The sequence below is a fragment of the Pteropus vampyrus genome, unplaced genomic scaffold, assembly GCF_000151845.1.
Source record: "Pteropus vampyrus isolate Shadow unplaced genomic scaffold, Pvam_2.0 Scaffold61, whole genome shotgun sequence".
Classification (NCBI taxonomy): domain Eukaryota; kingdom Metazoa; phylum Chordata; class Mammalia; order Chiroptera; family Pteropodidae; genus Pteropus; species Pteropus vampyrus.
Genome location: NW_011888842.1, coordinates 2,907,326 through 2,926,563, shown reverse-complemented (window position 1 = coordinate 2,926,563; position 19,238 = coordinate 2,907,326). Strand labels below are relative to the sequence as shown.

The following is a 19,238-nucleotide window of genomic DNA, read 5'->3' as shown; positions in this document are numbered from 1 at the left end:
GAATTACCTTTGCTCTTCTGTATCTGGGCTCTATGTTCTGTTCCATTGAACTATCTGGCTATTATTTTACTAGTACGACACTGTCTTGATTACCATCACGTTACAATTAGTCTTAACATCAGGTAGTGTCAGTTTTCTGACTTTGTTTTTTTCCTTCAATTTTGTGTCAGCTATTTTGGGTCTTTTTCTTTTTCATATTAAACTTTAGAAGAAGTTTGTCAATCTCTGTGAAATAACTTAGCAGAATTTCGATTCGAATCTGTAGATGAAATTGAGAAGAACTGACATTTTAACAATTTTGAACATAAATGTGCCATTTCTATTTTAGTTAGATCATTGGTTTCTTTCATCAAAGTTTTATAGTCTTTTTTACATAGCTCTTGTACATATTTTACTATATTTCTACCTAAGTATATCAAAAATTTTGGTGCTAATGTAAATGGTGTTGTGTTTTTAATTTCAAATCCCACTTGTTCATTTCTGGCCTATAGGAAATAAATTGACTTTCCTGTATTAACCTTGTATCTTGCAACCTTGCCATATCACTTATTAATTCCAGGAGGTTTTATGTTATTGTTTCTTTGGGATTTTCTAATGCATATTAAGTTTTTAAAAACTAAATCACATCCTTAGTAATAATAATGATGATAATAATAATAATTAACATTTACAGAGCACATGGTAAGATGTGCCAGGTGTCATTATGCATGCACCATGTAATCCCACAATACTTGTAATCACCAGTATTGTAACTCTGTCTCTATTACAAATGAGAAAACTGAGGCCTCTCGGTAAAATATGACCACTTATCCTAAGTTTCAAAGGGTAGAGGGAAGACTTAAGCCTTGTCTTTCTGGGAAATACATGACAGCCAAAGTAATACTAATCACCATATACTTAAATATATGCCAGTTTCTTTATATCCGTTGCTCTTTTTGATCCTCATAATTGAGTCTGTAAAAGTAAGTACTGTTACCTCATTTTACAAATGAGGTAACTGAAGCTTCTGAAATTAAGTAGCTTGCTTAGGATCACACACATAGTAAGAGGTGGAGTTTGAGATCCATTCTCAGTGTGTGTGGGTAGGGTTATTACTTATAACCCTGAGGCTTAGCATGGCCCTGTGATTGCAGATGACAACATGACCAGCAATTAACAAGGCTGGAAGCTGGATCCAGGGTCTTAGAACCTAGGATAATTACATTTTGGTGTCAGATTTTGAAAAGACCAAAATTTGTGTTCATTTATTGAATTTTTGTTTTCCTGGGCCACTATTCAGTCTTGACATCCATTGGTTTCAAGGAGCACTTAAAAGCCATTTCCAATGGTCCTGTAACAATGTGCACACTTCACCTTGGTTGTGGTGTAAACTTGCTAATGTCCACACTAACTGGGCTCTGGATTTGGCTCTGGATTTGGCTGTAACTGATACCGGGTCTGTGAGAATTGAAAAAGAAGGGATATGAGAGATGGTCAGAGGTCCTCATTAGTGCAGCGTTACAGAAGACATGTGCAAATATTGCTGCCTTTGGGGGTTTTCTTTCTCCATTGCTAATGACTAATAAAAAAAGAGAGAGAAAGAGGAGAGAGAGAGAGAGAGAGAGAGAGAGAGAGAGAGAGATGGAGAGAAAGAGAGAGAGAGCACGCAAACAAGAAAGCAATTGCTATTAGATTTTCTTTTGCTGAAGCAGGTTTCTCATTTTGCAAAGCTCATTAGAGGTGGCTCTATGGAAAGACTTCTGAGGTGCCCTGGGGAGTATGAGAAAGACAGAAGGGAAGAGACTGTCAGAGATGTGATCTCAGCCGCACATTTACACCAGAACCAGCTGTCCCTAGGCCATGTGTTCTGATTCTAAAATGCACCTCATGGCTTGATTTTAAATGTTAACATTAAAAAAAAAAAATTGGTCTTCCTCTCCAAGTACTACCAGAAATGAAGTTATTATAAATGCATAGATGCTGTGTGGTCAGTGAAAATGTGGCTTTGATTTTTCCTATCTTTTGCTTTAAGTTAGGAGTTTTGAAGCATCTTTTTCCTTTAATTTGGAGTCTGACCTACTTTGGGTTCAATTTCACCAGCATTTTTGAGCATCTTCTTTGTACCTAAAGCTTTGTTGGGAGCTGGAAAGGAGAAAGAAGACAGAGTTAGTCCCTAGTCCCGATGTGGGGGCCATAGACACACCCACACCATTTTCATTGCATGCTGTGGTAGGAAGAGAGGTGTTCTACATTTGATGATGGGTGCGCTGCCTTTAGCATTAATAAGTCTCCTAGAGGTCAGGAGTAGGGTATGAAGTTAGGAAGGAATCTACCAGGAAAAAAAAAAAAATCCCATGACATAAAGAAAAGGACTTCAAATTCACAGCCACCTGTCCTAGGTTCTCTTTATAGCTCTATCATATGACTTGGACAAGCTGTATCTTCTTTCTGGAAAGGGGTAAAATAAAAGAATTTGAGGTCCATTCCAGCTCTAAAATTTGCATCCTTCTTACTCCTAATCAAGACAGGCTTTTTGAGAATGTGAAATAAAACCGCTAGCACAGCGCTCTCTACGGCAGCAATAGCTACCGTTGACCACGAGTCTGCTTTTCTCAGCCCTCTGGCAAGCTGATATTATGGACTCTTTAAATCCTTACAGCAAGTATGTGAGGCATGGAGGATTGGTATCTCCGTTTTTCTTATGAGTAAACAGAGACCCAGAAAAAAGGTTCAATGTTTAAGGTTGAACCAGAGCCAGACAGGGAATGGGGGTGGAACCGGGGCGCAAATCCAGGTATGTCTGGCTGCAAAAACCACTTCAAAAAAATAGAAAGCAAACTCAAAGTGCCTATGGCAACAGGGCTCCCATTTTGAGATCTTATTCTTAAGCCTCTCTGCTAGAGACATCTGGGGACACCTAATTAATTAAAGAAATAACCCCAGGCCGTAAAGGCTCCTGGAGCTGAGAAATGACTCACTCAAGGCCACATAGCAAGTTAGCTGCACAGCATCATAGAACTGGCTCGCTGTCTAGGGCAGGATTGAGGGTTTATGAGGAATTGTGAGAACATGTGTTAGGATTCAGGGAGAGTCAGTAGCCTCAGGCCTTGCACTTATTTGGCAAGTGCCTTTTGTCACTCTACTCTGGGTGGGACGGCTGTCATGCTAGACCTTTGAGACACAGAGGCGAATGGCATTGTGGGGCAGAGGGTCCCTGAGAACATGATGATATGAAGATCTTAATTGGGCTTGAAACATTTTGAAAGGTACAAGGATATTGGCTTCTGCTCTGGACTGTGATCAAATAAGCAGCTAGACCCCCTTGGAGATTGAGGAAGGTAAACTGGAGCCTGCAGTCGGGGGCTGGGGCTGGAGAGAGCTCTGGGCTATGCAGTGCCCTGCCATCAAAGGCTCAGGTGCCACCTCAGGCCAGGGGATTCTTCCCTCAGATCCTACAAATGTGTGTACGGAAGCAGGCTTTAAGCTCGAATCTCTTTCTGGCTGCATCTGGGCTATGTGATTTGGGGCAAGGGTAGTTTTCCTCTTCAAATCTCATTCATAGCATCTGAAAAACAGAGATAATAATAGTACTTAGGAAAATGCAGAGGTTGGGCCTAGTGATGTCGAACTTCCCTCACCCCCAGCTCTGAAGTTTTATGTCAAGATATCAGGGCCTTTGAATCTTTCCCTTGAGAACTGGAAGAAAAAGCTCGGGAAGCTGCTCCAGAGGCCCCAGTGACAGCAGTCAGCTCGTTCCTGGTGTGATGGCAGGATGAGGGATCCCGGTGCTGACACACACAAGCGAGGAGATGGAGGGCGAAGTGGCAGAGAAGATAATGTTTCTCTAGCCTGCAATTTCTTTCAATTTCAGGGATCGCAATTACCAGGGCAGGAGTTAGTAACAGCCATGCCTGGAATGCTTAAGTGAGTTTTGGTGCCACTGGTGAAAGCCGTTCTGCATTTAGAGAAGGAAGACATGTACGGTGTGTGACCCAGGTGTCACATTGTGTGTGTGTGTGTGTGTGTGTGTGTGTGTGTGTGTGTGTTCATGCACACCAGTGTACGAATGAAGGTGGGGCAGGACAGAGAAAGACAGGTGTGAGCATGGTCAGAGAGGCGGGTGATAGAATGAAGCTGACAGCCCTCATTTAATCGTATACGACCCTAGGAAAGTGATCTCACCTCTCTGAGCCCATTTCCTCTCCTCCATCTAGCACACACAATTTTGTGTGCTATTGTTGAGAAGTGTCTTAGTTCATTTAGGCTGCTATAACAAAATACCACAGACTGAGTGGTTTAAACAGCATACGTTTATTTATTTCTCACAGTTCTGGAGGCTGGGAAGTCTTGAAGATTCAGTGTCTATTGAGACACACTTCCTGGTTCATATATGGCACCTCCTTGCTGTGTTCTCTCATGACAGAAGGGATGAGGAGTTCTCTGGGTTGTTTTATAAGGGCACTAATCCTGTTCATGAGAGCACCATCTTCATGATCTAAGCACCTCCCAAGGGCTCCACCTCCAAATACTACCACACCGGAGATTAGGTTTCAACATATAAATTCTGGCGGGGACACAAACATTCTGTAGCAAGAAGGTTAGAAAGAGAAAGCCTATGCAACCATACATGGCATGCTTTCCATAAAGGTCCTTTTCCATTATGAGTGTGGGCATCCATCTGGGACCTTCTACCAGCACTGATATTGTCAGTGCGTCAGCCTTTGCTCTTCAGCATTTCATGTAGGGGCAAAATGAAACATTACTGGCATATTTTTGCATAGTTTTTTTTAGAATTTTGGGTTTGACTTTTTCGGGTTCCGGTTACTTGTTTTTTTGCCTTTACCTTTTTTGCTTTTTTGTTCCTTCCCCCCCCCGCCAAAAAATGGACTAAGAGTACTTACCTTGCAGTCTCAGGCTCATTGTGAGTGTGAAATGAGATATGTGTAAAGCCCTTAGAATAATGTCTAACCCGTTGTAAACAATCAGTAGATATTAGCTTTAAAAATGATACTTGCCATTGTGTGTGCTAGATGGCTAGGGAAGAAAGGAAGAGATAGGAAGGGAGGTGGAGATGAAAAAGGCAGTGACCCAGACCCCACAGGAGGGAGCTTGCAGTACCGAAGCTGAACAGATTGATTCCTCTACATTTCCATTCAGCTAAGATGAATTCATTCATTCACCGAATAAGCATTTATTGAGTCCCTAGTGTGTGCTTCAGCCACTGTGTCAGGGCTGGATGCACAGTAGTCCATAAAACAGATGTGGTCATTGCCCTCTGTGCCTTCTGCCTAGTGAGGGAGACAGTGAGTGGCGGGGAACAATAGTCCAGTGTGAAAATGTTGGGATAAGAGAAGGGTGGATGCTGGGGAGACTCAGAGAAGGGGTATTGAAGTCCTGGATGAAGAGAGATGCGTCGACAAAACTCTCCTGGAGAAAAAAGAGAAAACAAAACAAAACTGGAGTTTGGCAGGCAGAATAATGGCCTCTAAGATGTCCACATTTTAATCCCTGGACCCTATGAATAAGTGACCTTCTATGGCAAAGGACGATTAAGGGTATAGGTGAAATAAATTGCTAATCACCTGATTTGTAATAAAGAGATTCTCCTGGATTATTCAGTGGGCCCAGTGTAGTCCCAAGGATCCTTAAAGTAGAAGTGGGTGAGAAAGGAGATCAGAATGATGTGGTTCCAGAAGGATTTGCCTTGCCTCGGCTAGCTGTGAAGAGGGATCTGAGGAATGTGGGCATCCTGGAAAAGCTGAAAAAGGCAAGGAAATGGATTGTCCTCTAGAGCCTCTGGAAAGCATGCCACCCTGCTGACACTGATTTTAGCCTAGAAACCCATGCCAGACGTCACACTATGAGATGGTAAGTTTATATTGTTTTAAGATACTAAGATTTTAGTAATTTATCATGGCAGCAACAGGACATTAATACATGGAGCCAGTGATATATTTGAGTTAGGACCATTACCATCATTTTAGATTATCGTTCTGGCCTCAGGATGGTAAATGAATTGGAAAGGCAAGATTGAATGAATGCAGAGAGTCCTTAATAGGCAGCTGTGATGGTCCCTGGGAGAGGGGACAGTGGCCTAAATCAAAATAGACAGTTGTTATGTGCTGTGTCTACACCAGACTCTGGATATGTAGATGAGGAAGACTCAGAGGGAAATCAGACAAACAGATCTTCGCAACCGAGAACAACAGAATCTGAGACACTTACAGACATGCAGAGAATGGCCATATCTGGCAGACACTGGTCATCTTGATCAGAGCCCAGATCGAGTACTGGGAAGAAAAAGGGCATCTCTTCCAAAGAAAGGGCTCAGGGACAGCTTCCCGGAGGAGATGACACCATGAGGTCTGTCTCTGAGGCCTCAGAGGAGATTGGTTGCAAAGAGAATCTGACTCAGCCACTGCTTTGAAGGAGTCAGTTCAGGTGTCAGGCAGGTGAAGGGTCATTCCTTCTCGCCTTTGATAACATTCCAGTGCAAGCAGCTCTCGGCTGGAAGTCAACATGGGTGGGTGGCCAGCCCTGGTCCTGCAAACCTGGGGACCTTTAACTAAGTCACTTATCTGCCCTGCTTCTGTCTTCTCTCTCATCATTTTTTGTGAGCACTGGCTGAGATGAGAATGGCCCCTTAGAGGTGGGCCACTGTTTAGCCAGTGAAGCCTTGAAACAGCCCAGGAGGTAGGGATCATGAGCTGTGTCCTGCCCAGGAAGAGATGGCAGCCCCGAGTGCCTCTGTTTGGAGATGGCTAAGTTTGCATGAAATGTGAGGGGTTTTATTTGAGACCTGGCTATCTTCCTGCAGGTCTCCCACATAGCGGTTGAGCTGAAATGAGCTGCGGTTGGTGGAAGCAGGAAGGAGGCAAGGACTTCTGTGATGGGCCAAGACACACTGGTCTATGCTAAGGCCATGATCAATGAAAATAAGGGTGCACAGAGGGCTCTGGCGCTTAGAGGTGAGGGATTCTGCGGCAGATGGTGCCATGGAGTCAGCACTGCCTGACATAGCCCATGATTTCTTCTCCTCTCTCCATGTGTGATTGATGATAGGGTCCAGCAGGACTTCCTGAGCCTCTCTCAAATCTGTACCTTTCCTCCATATCCTGTCATATAACTACTCTATCATGTCTTATCTAGGTTGCTGCAAAACCTCAGAGCTGGTCTCTCTTCTCCCAGTCTTATTCCTTTTCCAGTCCAGGCTCCACCTTGCATCCATCCAGGCAGTCACTCTAAAGTTCTAGTCAGACAGGTATCGCTCTTCTGCTTAAATCCCCTAATGAATCTCCAAGCCTTCAGAATAAAGCCCGCATTCCTCAGCATCACTTAGAAGATTCCTAGGGTCTGATCCCTACCTGGTCCTCTAAGCCCATCTTTGCTTTTTACTGAAAGCTTTTACATCTTAAATCTTAGTTTCTTCCAGTTTTCAGAATGTGCCACTTGAGTGCATTATCTTCATTCTCATTTTCTCCGTGTGCACGTGCTTGCTCACTCTCTCCCTCCCTTTCTCCCTCCCTCCCTCCCACTCTCCCTCTCTCCCTCTCTGCCTAGACCCCACCCACACTTCCCTTCCTCGCTATTCTTTCCCTGGATAACCCCTCACCAATCTGTCAAGGCTCACCTCCTCCAGGGAACATTCCCCATCTCCCCAGTCTGTGATAAATTCCCCTCCTCTACATCCTCTTGGTCTCTGAGCCTCCCTTATGACCTTCATCCGTATCACTCTGACCTGTAACCATCTGTTCAGTAAGCCAAGCGTTCACACACGTTTCCTCTACAACTCAGTTATGCATAACACTGCAGTCTTCTTAATTTTCTATAGCTGACATAATCTTTCCCTCAAGTTCCCATTCCACTGATAGCAAAAATGGGTTTCAACCTGCCAATTAAGAATCTCTTTTAGGGTAACTATGTAGTCCATTCGAAGGACCAAACCACCAACCACTCCTGCCTTTCCCTGACCAGGCAGCCTCCCACCACCACCTCCGCTTGGCCTCAGGGTGCTGATGAGAGGACGTTGGCCCAAACGTGGTCTAGCGCATCCTTCCTGGTAGTCAGTATGTGATTTCTTGTTTGAGCTGGGCTCTGGGCCCCTGCACTGGTGTCCATAAGACATGAATGGTCTCGGCCGATCTTTTGAGCAGGGCAGCATGTTGGGATCCACTGCCCACTTCCAGAGTCTACACTCTGCAGCTCCTGTGCTAATCTCAGGCCCCCTTTCCCACCCCTGTCTCCATGAGCAGGAGGATATGTCTTATCAGCTTCCCTGTTCCTACACCATGGCTGCAGGACTGGGGGGCTGAGTTCTGTGGTTTCTTGCTCAACTATTGCTACCCACTCACTGGAGCTCCCATTGGCCTATTAGATAAAGGAGCTCACAACCCACCACCCCCCTGTGACTGTAACCTGGTCTGGTGGAGCAAACTCATCAATCCCGCTCACCCACCTTGAGATTTCCCCCAAACCCTTGTTAGTGGCTTAGAGATTTGTTGATACCACCCTCAAGGTTGGGGTGAATGGGGAAGGGGGGTTGATTTCCAAAAGCCCAGAAGGAAGGTTGCTGATTCTCAAGTCTGTGTGCTTGGCCTATTGGCTTTCTCTCCTCAGCAATCCCTCCCAGCACCAGTGGCAAAACAAAGGGTTTTCTCCTCCCTTTTCCTGTCTGGTGGGAACTCCCCTGGGTTGGTAGCCTGTACCATCTGTACATTAAAATAAGACTGTGATCAGAGTTGGCCTTGGTTTGGCTTTGATACATAAGAGAATCTTCACTCCCAGCACAGGCTGACTTTCTAAACTATTCTCTAACTCAAGACACTACAGAGTCAGCTTTGAGATGCAAAGCTGAGTGATGACCCCCTTTTTTTTCTAGATGGCATCTGCTTTTCTACCTAAGGGATGAATGCCTTTGATTTAGCAGGGGGGGTTCCATGGACGAATATGATTTAGGGGGAACAAAAAAATGCTTCCTGTTAACATTTCAAAACCATATTCACCTTGTGGTGAATATACATTCACACACATATGTAAGAAGCATTTACACATGCATCTCATACCAGGCTATGGGCAACTCGAGGACAGAGGATGTCTGCTTTATCATTGTGTTCTCAGCGCCAGGCACATAATACTGAAGATCTGTTGAATGAATGAATTGATGACAGGTTGAATGAAAGAGTACTTGACCAGAGAACTTAGAAGAAGACCCAAATTGAGAAGCAGATCACATGAGAACAAACTTTCTAACTGGTCCCCAAGAAGGGTGGAGATTGAGGGTGGGTTTGGTTTAAGACCCTAGAGATTCCAACTTCTACAGAATGGATAAAATCTAACCCAACGCCTCTCAATCTGGGGTTCAGAAAAACAAATGTTGTATACTAGCCTTCCCCTCCCCCACCCCCAGTTCCGGAAGCATGGAGTGGCATTCCCCATTCCCAAACCACCCAGCTAGGCAGTGACAGCCATGATGAGAGCAGGTCTCCCACCTGCCTGATCACAGAGGGAATCACATCTCAGCCAAAGTCCCCTCCCTCAGCAGGCAGAAGGCTCATTTTTAGTTACATCGTGAGGCACGATGTAAACCAGGGGAGATTTCTGAATTGGCACTGAGAGTTTGACGCCACTCCTTTAGGAGTTGGGTGTTGGGTGGCCTAGGGAGAGCCAGGGAGAGTGGACCCCCTCCCTGCAAACTCAACAGCTCCTAGGCCAGGGCCCTGAGCCTATCTTCCACTGAGAAAAGGCAGCAAACAGTGCTGGCTGGCTCCGGGGTGATTTACTTCCTTGAAATATCTCAATTTAAATGCTAATTTCCCTAGAACTGATGGGTGATGGGCTCTTGTATGCTGGTGGCTGTGCATTAATGTATCCAAAACACTCACACATATTCTTAAAAGGGGGTGGCAGCGGGAGGGAGGGAAAACCTGGAGGAAGGAGGGGGAGGGTAGCAGAGATGCCCAGCTTCCCTTGCTTGTCATTCTTGTCAGCATGGCTGAACAGAGGGAACTGGACAAGGTGCATCTTCTGTGGAAGTGCTCTGTGGGTTTGTGCCACTTAGATGTCATATGCAGGTGGCGTGGAAGATGAAGAGGCCTGCCCCTCACCTCTATGCACAAACATATGATTAATGTGGTTACACCATGAGCTGGCACTGTGCTGGGCTCTCAGAGACTCTAAGGAGATTTAGAATCTAGTGTGGGAATCAGGAAAAGGAATTAGCATTAAAGATGACTTTACATGAATCCTCCGCCCAACCCCTTGAAGTTAAACTCATGACCCCCATTTTACAGATGAAGTCACTAAGGTTCCTAAAATGTAAGTGACCTCCTCAAGGTCACACAGCCAGGATTTGTGTCCATGAGTGTATAACTTCTGAGCCCACACTCTTTCAACCACCAGGTCCCAAGGCCAGTTCTGGAATCCGTTCATAAACAAGATACCCGAGAGAAAAGTGGTAGGGAAGATTTATTCCAACTGATGTTTTGAGAGAAAAATTGATACGGTTTCATAGGAGAGGTGGTTTTCCAATGCGGCCTCTTGCTTCCTGCTGGCATGTCTCACCCCACCCAGCCCCTGCACCTCCCCCACAATGTGAATGCACACCCATGCACACGTGCACACCGAGAGGGCGTGGTCTGACCAGCCCCCTGCTTGGAGTGATCACCTTTCTGATCTGGTCCCCACTAGCTCAGGAGGGCCCTGTCCCCATCTCAACTCTACAGGAAGCAGAGTGCCTACACACATAAGAAGTTAGAGGAAGAAATTAGAGTTTTAAAGCTTTTAGCAAAAGAGCTGGAATTTTAGACACAAATCCTCAACGTCCTTTGGATTTGAGGCATCTTGGAACCCTGTGATAAAACATCAGAAAAGGACTCTCTCAAAAGATGTAGGTCATACACACGTGACTTTCGTCTCTGGGTTTCCTCCCTAGTTTCCTCAACAAATGTTCACTGAGCGCCACTTTGTATGCAATTTACACTGTGCTGGGCACTGGGGAAGCAGCAGTAAATGGGACAGGCATAGTCTTGTTCTCATGGAGCTCAGAGTCTAGTGAGAGAGGTGGGTATCACATAAGGTCTCCCTGAGCCCATCTATGGTTAGGAACTGTGGAGCTCTTCTTGGAAGAAAATAGCAAGATGCTATGAGAGATTGTAACAGGAGAGCTGATGCTGAGAACATTTCTCAAAGGCAGAGAAATAATGTGTGGTCTGAATGATAAGTAGGAGTTGGCCAGGTGCAGGGCTGGGGAGCAAGAGCTTTTCAGAGAGAGGGCAAAACCTCAGTGGGCTCCTTTGTAGGAAGCAATAGGTCCCACATGAGGAACTTAGGGACAATCAGTGCAGCATGAGAACAGCAGGAAGTGGCTCATAAAACGAGGCGGGAGGAGTAGGCAGGGCTGGACTGCGAAGGCCTTGGAGACCTCCATACAGTGCTCACATCTTCTCCTGGTCTTTGTGAATGGGGGCACCTCCCCTAGTGTGCCATATCCCTAGTGTGCAGAACAGATCCCAGAACATGACAGACCCCCACAAGTGTCCCTAGAATTGCCCTGAGTCCATGGGGCCCAGGGTCTACTATTTTAAAAAGTTGATGAATCATTTCCATATAGTATCAACTAAGACTGAACCATCCTCAAAGATATTTTGGGGGAAATGGGTGTCTAAAAAAACAGTGGCCCTGTCGCTACTTGAAACAGCATCAATTTATGCGCGTGCACGCACACGCACACGCACACGCACACACACACACACACACACACACACACACACACATGCATACAGCCACATCCACAGGCACAAAAGCACATTCCAACTCTGACTGGAAACAACAGAACTCTGCCAGGTAGCAGGTTATCTCAGTGATCAAGAGCCCAGGCCCTGGGCTGAGTCATGACCATGGGTTTACAGAGCGCCAGGTGCTAAGCTAGGAGCCCACTTGGCTACACTGGGGCTTTGGCCACTGTCACTTTCTAACTGTGGATCTTTGTTGGACAAAGTTCCTTAACCTCTCTGAGCATCCGTTTCTTCGTGTACAAAATGGGAATAATAGTAGTAGTTGTCTCAGGGAGTTCTCCTGCGGTGAAAATGACACACACTCATATCTTGGAACTATCTAGAACATAGCTGATGGTCAACAAATATGATAATTCGATAAATATTATCTCTTCTTCTTCCTATTATTGGATTAATTAGTTTCCTGTTAGCTTTTACTACACACACACACACACACACACAGCTCTTAGAATGTGAATTTGGTTTTTAACCAAGTGAGTTTAAACCAGCACACCGCCAGTCCCCCTGTCACCTATTCTGGGTATGCGGGTCCTGAAGCTGCTCTCTGGGTTCTGTCTGAGGTTCTCAGCCCAGAGGAACTTTCCCCCTTGGCTGCTATTCCCACCTTGTTTTGCCTCCCAAGGGAGCCGAGTGATGCAAAGGCCCTGTGCGCCCTCTGCTGGCAGACGCCACGCAGGACTGCCATCTCTCAGGTGGCCTTGAAGGGGCAAAGTCCTGAGGGTCTATCCTTGGTATTTGCCGTCACTCTGTTGTCATTCTCTGCTTCACCCATGCCAACTCCCAGCCTTCCATCTTCTCCCTCTCTCTCAGGTGCTTCCTCAAGACCCTCCCTGATTTCTGGAATCTCGGGGATAAGACCTTCCTCCAAGAAGGGGCATCATGAACCAGCCCCCCAGCCATTCTGACACTGAGCTGCCTCCCATTGTCCCTTTGGGGTTGAATTTGTTTGCAGAGCCCAACCCAGCTTAACCAGAGGCAGGAGGATTGGAGGAGAGAGGCCTGTAGTTAGAGAAGGTGGCTCTGTGTCCCCTCCTCTTCAATCATAAAAGCATTGCCAGAGAAGATTTGAAATGGAGACTCAAGTTTGCAGACTAATCAAAGGCCAGCCACAAACATACACCTAGGCAGACGCCATGGTCACAGGCATACTTAGAGACTTAAACACCCATACATGAGCACACCCATACAGGCACACAACATAGCATGCTGAAGTATACACGTGTGGACCTAGAAACTCACCATCATGCACATGTGTGCCCAGAAAACAGTCCCAAGCCCAGACTTTACCTCACCAGGTTTGCAGTCAGACAGACCTGGGTTCAAATCCCAACTCTACCATCTCTTAACTCTGAACCTCGTTTTTCCTCATCTGTAAAATGAAGATAATAACTATCTTGTAGGCTACCCTGAAGATTAAATGATAAAATGAATGTAAAATCCATAGCCAGTAAGTTATAAGAGTTCAATCAATAAACTGTCAGGCAACGGTGCTGATGGTGAAGATGCTGGTGATGTTGAAGACAGGGATAATGTCTCCTCTTCCGGACTCTAACTTCCCCAGGGGTCAGATATGGAGAAGGTGTTCACTAAATAAATGAATTGATGGTGATCTTTGCAGGTGACTGAGGTGGAGAGTACGAGGGTATGGGATAGAGACAGGAAGGTGACCCAGGTCACCTGACAGCTCGCATAGCTGCCTTTGAAGTGCCTGAGATCCAGGCTTCAAAGCCATTGCTTCGGCATCGCGTAATTTTGTTTTCCTCTCTCTGATTTTTCATTTCAAGGTTGCCCATTCCAGTTGGCAAACAAAGTGATAAACATCCGCCCTTTGTTTTTCTTCCCCCTCTTCTTCTCCTCTCCAGACTGTAATTAGTTTCTCTAATCCTGAGGATCTCTGAATATGAAGAGACCTCAAAAATCAGATTTTAATACAGAAATGCCCTCGATACCATCCATACCAAGTGGCTCTCAAGTTTCTTGCTTGCACACTCCCAGAAACAGGAAGCTCACCACCTCTCTTGGCAAATTGTTCTGTTTTCAGGCAGGTCTATTGTCTAGATTAAAGCCTGCCTCCCTGTGATGCATGATAACTTGCCCCCCTTAAGATTGCCTTTGTTCAAGGTTCAGTCCCCTGAGTCACTCAGAGGCCTGTCTTCCATAAGGGATTCAGAAGAAGGACAGCTAAGAAGTTAGAGCTGGAGAGGGAGTTGAGAGACCTGGGTTTGAGTACAACACATTCACTGTTGTTGAGCACGTCACTGCCCTTCTCCATGCCTGAAAAAGGAGGGGTTGGATCCAGATGATCCCTTAGAGTCCTTCCACTTTAACAAACACACACCCATTCTTTCAGGCCTTCCTTTTTCTAGCTGAACCTCGCCCCCTTTTTTCCTCAGACCCTCCATGCTGTTCTAAGTTCCCGCACAGCCTGGTTTTCCATCGTCATTGCTTGTGCAAGGAGACATTTAGCTGTCACACATACAGTTTACAGAGCATCAGACTATGTCTTCAGCAGTTGGTACCTTTAGCCCATTAAGTGTTTATAACTACCCTGAGATCTCACTTTATAGACAAGGAAACTGAGGTTCCAAGAGGACCAATAGCTTGCTCAAGTTTGCACAGCTAGTAAGTGGTGGGCCAGGATTTGAGCCCCAGCTGGCCAGATCCTAGAGCCTGTCATTTAGCACTATGTTCTCAGAGCGGGGATTCAGGGAGCTGGTGGCAGTGCAGCAAAGCCACCTGCCCACTCGTGAGTCTCTATTCAGACTACACGCTTCTTGCCCTCTTGCCCCGCAGACCCAGACTCTACTGCCTCGATTTTGCAGTCTCTCTGCTCCTCTCCACAGGGAGAACAACTTCATCAAGGACTTTCCTCAGCTGGCCGACGGTCTGTTGGTGATCCCGCTGCCTGTGGAGGAGCAGTGCCGGGGGGTCCTCTCCGAGCCCCTCCCGGACCTCCAGCTGCTCACTGGTAAGACCTGTTCCCAGCCTCCCGCGTATCCATCCTCAGCGCCTCCAGGATAGGTCCCAGCGGGCCTCCACCTTTGTGAGGGATTGGATGCAAAAAGGACCTGCTATTTCTTGGGCCTACTTCGTGCTATGATTGTGCAAAACTTTGGGCTTCCCTGAGCCTCCAGATGCTGAGCCCAGGCCAGATTTAGTCCCTTAGCAAATTTCAACTATACAGTAGAATATTGATAACTGTATTCTACTTAGTACAATGCTTAGTACATTGTGGTTCCATGTGAGTCAACCTGCCATATATTAAATATCCAGAACTTTTTCATTGTGCATAATCAAACATTTGTATCCTTTGACTAAGGTCTCACCGTTTACCCCACCCCCCAGCCAGCCTCCTCTCTGCTTTTACGAGTTCAACTTTTTTTAGACTCCACACAGAAGTGAGATCAGGTCATATTTGTCTTTCGGTGTCTGGCTTATTTCATGAGGTTCGTTTTTAAATTATTCTAAAGTAAAACCAGTTTCCCGCCCCCAACCAAAAGCCTCTCTCATTTGAAAGCATTTCAGTTACGCAGCTTATTTTTGAGCATGGGCACTGAGACATCTCGTGGTGTGGGTATTATTTTTCTCATTTTATAGATGAGAAATCTGGACTCAGAGAAGTGAACCTGCCCAAGGTCACACAGCAGATCTGCCAGGACCTGAACCAGGTGCTGTGGCTTCCGGTCTTCTGGCATTCTCAGTCAACTCTGCCTCTCACTCTCTCCCTTACTGAGAAGCTGTCTTTTGCAGGCTGTCCCGAGGCTTTGCCTTTTCTGCTGCAGCCCACGATGCCCTCCTATTCCTCCTCGTCTTCTTCCGGTTCCTCTCCTACCCTTTTCTTGGGGACTTTCCTAAGACGTAAGGACACTGGCTCTGCCTTTGTGTGATAGCAGGGAGAAGGCCGCCCAGGGAGAAGGGTCAGCCTGATGGATGATGGAGCCATCTCACCAAGAGGGAAATTGTCCCCCAGGGAAAAGTTGAAACATAACTGATTTAGATTTCATTCCCGTCTGTCACTTGCAAGCTCTTGGAAACCTTGCACAAGTCATCTAATCTCAGACAAGGGAGAACCCACATGTGCTGAGAGTCTCCTGGGGGCCAGACACTGTGCATGCACTACTCCGTGTGACCCTGAAAGGGCATTATCATCCCCTTTTAAACTGGTTAAAGAAGTCATTAAACGTGTCCAAGGCCACATGGCTGGTCTAAAGCTGAGTCAGAATTTAAGGCCAGTCGGTCTTCACTCCAAAGCTGATGCTATATCCACTCTCCTACATGACCTCTCCCACCTGTCTACTTCAAAGAGGGGTCCAGATGTAGATCATAGAAAATTATGGTTGTAAAACGGCTTTGTAACATGCGCCTAAAATCTGCTGTGTCTTCCTTAATTTTCGTTTTCACAAGATCAGAGAATTTCAGAGCTTACATGGACTGTACATGGCATCGAGAGTATTCCTCTTTACTAATGAGGAAGTCAGGTCTACAATATCCCGGCTGAGTGACGATCCCGCTTGCATATCCCCAGTGACGGGGAGTTCACCACCTCATAAAGCCACATTGCCGTGGTCTATGGGCAGGTGCTGTGCTCTAATGGAAAGGACTCTGGATCTGTCACTGGTTGTTGTGTGTCCTTGAGTGGTTTCTCTCCCTGAGCCTCAGTTTCTCCTTCTGAAAAATGGGGCATAACAATTATTTTTTCAGAATTGTAGTGAGAATTGGAGGTCACGGATGTAAAATGCTTAGTACAGTGTGGTTCCATGTGAGTGGCACAAAATTTTAGCATCATCTGTTTTGATTCAGGTGTCTTTGGCGGGGTCCTAATAAAGGAGCCGTCACATTTCAAGAGTTAATTTTTTTTAATGATCAGAAAAAATAATCTCCCCCATTCCAGAGCTTTATTCTACCCATAATCCCTGGGCGGGGATCTAGGATAGAATCAGGTAAGATAGGAGTCAGGGATGGGGTAGGGACCAGGGACGGGTTTATGAAAATGAGTGAGTGAGTCACTAAACAGTTATTTGTTGAAAGCCTGCTATGCACCAGGCTTTGTTCTAGGCTCTGCACATGTGGGAAAATACAGACCACGACCTTGACCTTGAGAAGCTGACATCCCACTCAAGGAGCTTATATTCCAGGCTAGAATCCAAGAAGGACCAGGGATGAGGAGAAGTGAGGGATAGAGTGATGACCACTTATGGGGAAGGCCAGGGATGGGGTAAGAGGCAGAGAAGGTGGTTCTAGAAATTTCAAGATAACTAGAAGAAGTAGTATTTATTTTTTTCTTTTGGCTGTCATGCCCCCGAGTGGATGAGCGGCACAAACAGCTCCCATTCTTATGTTCTGTCCAGCTCCCCTTGGGATCAGCCCCTCGTGCCCAAACACACTCCAAGCCTGCTCTGAATTAGGACAAGCATGAATAGATGGGCAGAGGCTGCCCAGGCACTGGCGTCTGGTCTTCCTGTGTAGACTGTTGTCTCTTTCCTGACTCAAAACATAGCCCTTCTCATTCCTCCACCACCCGCTCCCCTTCCGTCCCCAGCCTCTGCAGAGGAAAGACAGGACAGTCGGAGCAGAGAAGCAGGGAGGACATATTTATAACAAAACAACCTCGCTCCAGTGGACGTATCTTTGAAGATCATGAATATTTTACTTTAAAATGAAAGCCTCTAAAAAAATTATATTATTCCAAAGGCTTAAGAGGAAAAAAAAAAGTTGACAGTAATGGACAACTTTAATACTATAGTAACGTCCAGGAAGAAATCACTTGTTCCAATGAGATTCTCATTTTAATCTTGGTATCAAATATCTCTTTAAGTGCCTCCTCACCGGGGGCAAGAGAAAAGGATAGGAAATGTGCCTGCCATTTGCAGAGGATACATAACGACGATAATAACTGCTGATGTGACTAGCCTTTCCTTTTTATGTATTTTTTCCTGATTATAAAAAGAGAGAGTTTGAAACGCTCAGAGTAGGAAATTTAGAAAATGGAGATGAATATAAATCAGAAAACAAGAATCTTATGTACTCACCACCCAAAGTTAACTACTTGCTAACACCGTATTATGTTTTATTTTTTGTCTATACTTCTGCTTCCCCAAAATTGCACTGTATGGAATGTGAATTGCAGTGGACCACTGGGAATAAAAGGGGGTTACATGGTCAGAGAAGTGTGCAAAGTGCTACACGCTGCCTTCATTGGAGATTTTTTAAAAATCATGTTTAATTTTGTCTAGCCATTGTTTCCCTGTCTTACTTGAAGTGGGGACCTTTTATCTGTGTGCATGTGCATTTTATGTGATGTTCATGATTCCGTGTTTATAAACAGTGGTCCAGACAGGGCTCAGCAAACCCAAAGGGTCGGATAATAAATGTGTTTGGTGCTGCGCGTGGCCTCCGTCACAGCCATTTAACCCTGTGGCCGCCCTGTCAAAGTGGCCACAGACAGCGCATGCTGGGCTGGTTGTGGTTTGCTGACCGTAGACTCCATGCACATGACTTCTGGTTACCGAAAGGCTTCCACTTCTATCACCTTACTTGAGTCTCACCAGCTGCCTGTGGAAATAAGTTCAGCATAGGTAGCCGTAGTATCCGATGGGGAAACTGAGGCACCGAGCTGTCTAGTTTCCCATGGCCAGTTGCCAACAGGGTTAGCCGGGACCGTCAACCCACTGCTGTTTCTAGGGTAAAGGGACCTTGCAAGCTATTGGGCAGAGGAAAAGCAGGGTCGTGGCTGAGGTCAGAGGTCAAGAAGAGGCCTGAGAAAGTTGTAGGCCCTCCCGAGAACCTGCTGTCTAAGGCCAAGCCTCTGCCTACTTAGAAGAGGTGGCCATTACCCAGAGCCCAGAGCTGCAGGGCTGGGGCCGGGGGGTGATTCCGGCATCTAAATGCTGAGCTCACATGACCTTCTTATTCCCTCCCCCAGGAGACATCAGGTACGATGAGGCCATGGGTTACCCCATGGTGCAGCAGTGGCGGGTCCGCAGTAACCTCTACCGTGTGAAGCTCAGCACCATCACGCTCTCTGCAGGTGAGGACCACCCCCAGACATCCCATGGGCTTGGCGTAACTCAGCACATGTCCCGAAGGACCTAGGGTTTGGCTGGCCCTGGGGTTTGGCCTGGCACTGGGGAGGCTGCCGCCAAAGAGCTCCCGGGGAAAGCAGATGGACAAGCAGCCGACAGGGACTTCAACATACTACAGTAGCATCCACGCAAAGTGGAGTAATGGTGGCAAGAAGAGGGAGTTGTCCATTCTGGAAAGTCAGGGGCTTCATAGAGGAAGGGGTGTCTGAGCAGGAAGGTTGAGCAGATGAGAGAGGATAAACGACATTCTAAGTCACATGTATGTTCTCAAAATACTTGAGGCTCGTGGGTTTAAGATCTCAGACAGATTCTTCTGGTCTGTATTGGCTGATTTCTTTTCCCACCTGTCTCCTATACAACAATAACACATCCCCCACCCAGTACA

General features: G+C 46.2%; 1 protein-coding gene across 1 annotated transcript in view; it reads left to right on the top strand.

Moving 5' to 3' along the window:
• ASTN2 (astrotactin 2) overlaps window positions 1–19,238 on the top strand; it is an 843,256-nt gene that overhangs the window by 579,034 nt on the left and 244,984 nt on the right. Inside the window, exons 14-15 of the mRNA XM_023531046.1 lie at window positions 14,615–14,739; window positions 18,694–18,798. Of these exons, the coding sequence (XP_023386814.1) occupies window positions 14,615–14,739; window positions 18,694–18,798 (230 nt within the window). The remainder of the gene's footprint in view (window positions 1–14,614; window positions 14,740–18,693; window positions 18,799–19,238) is intronic.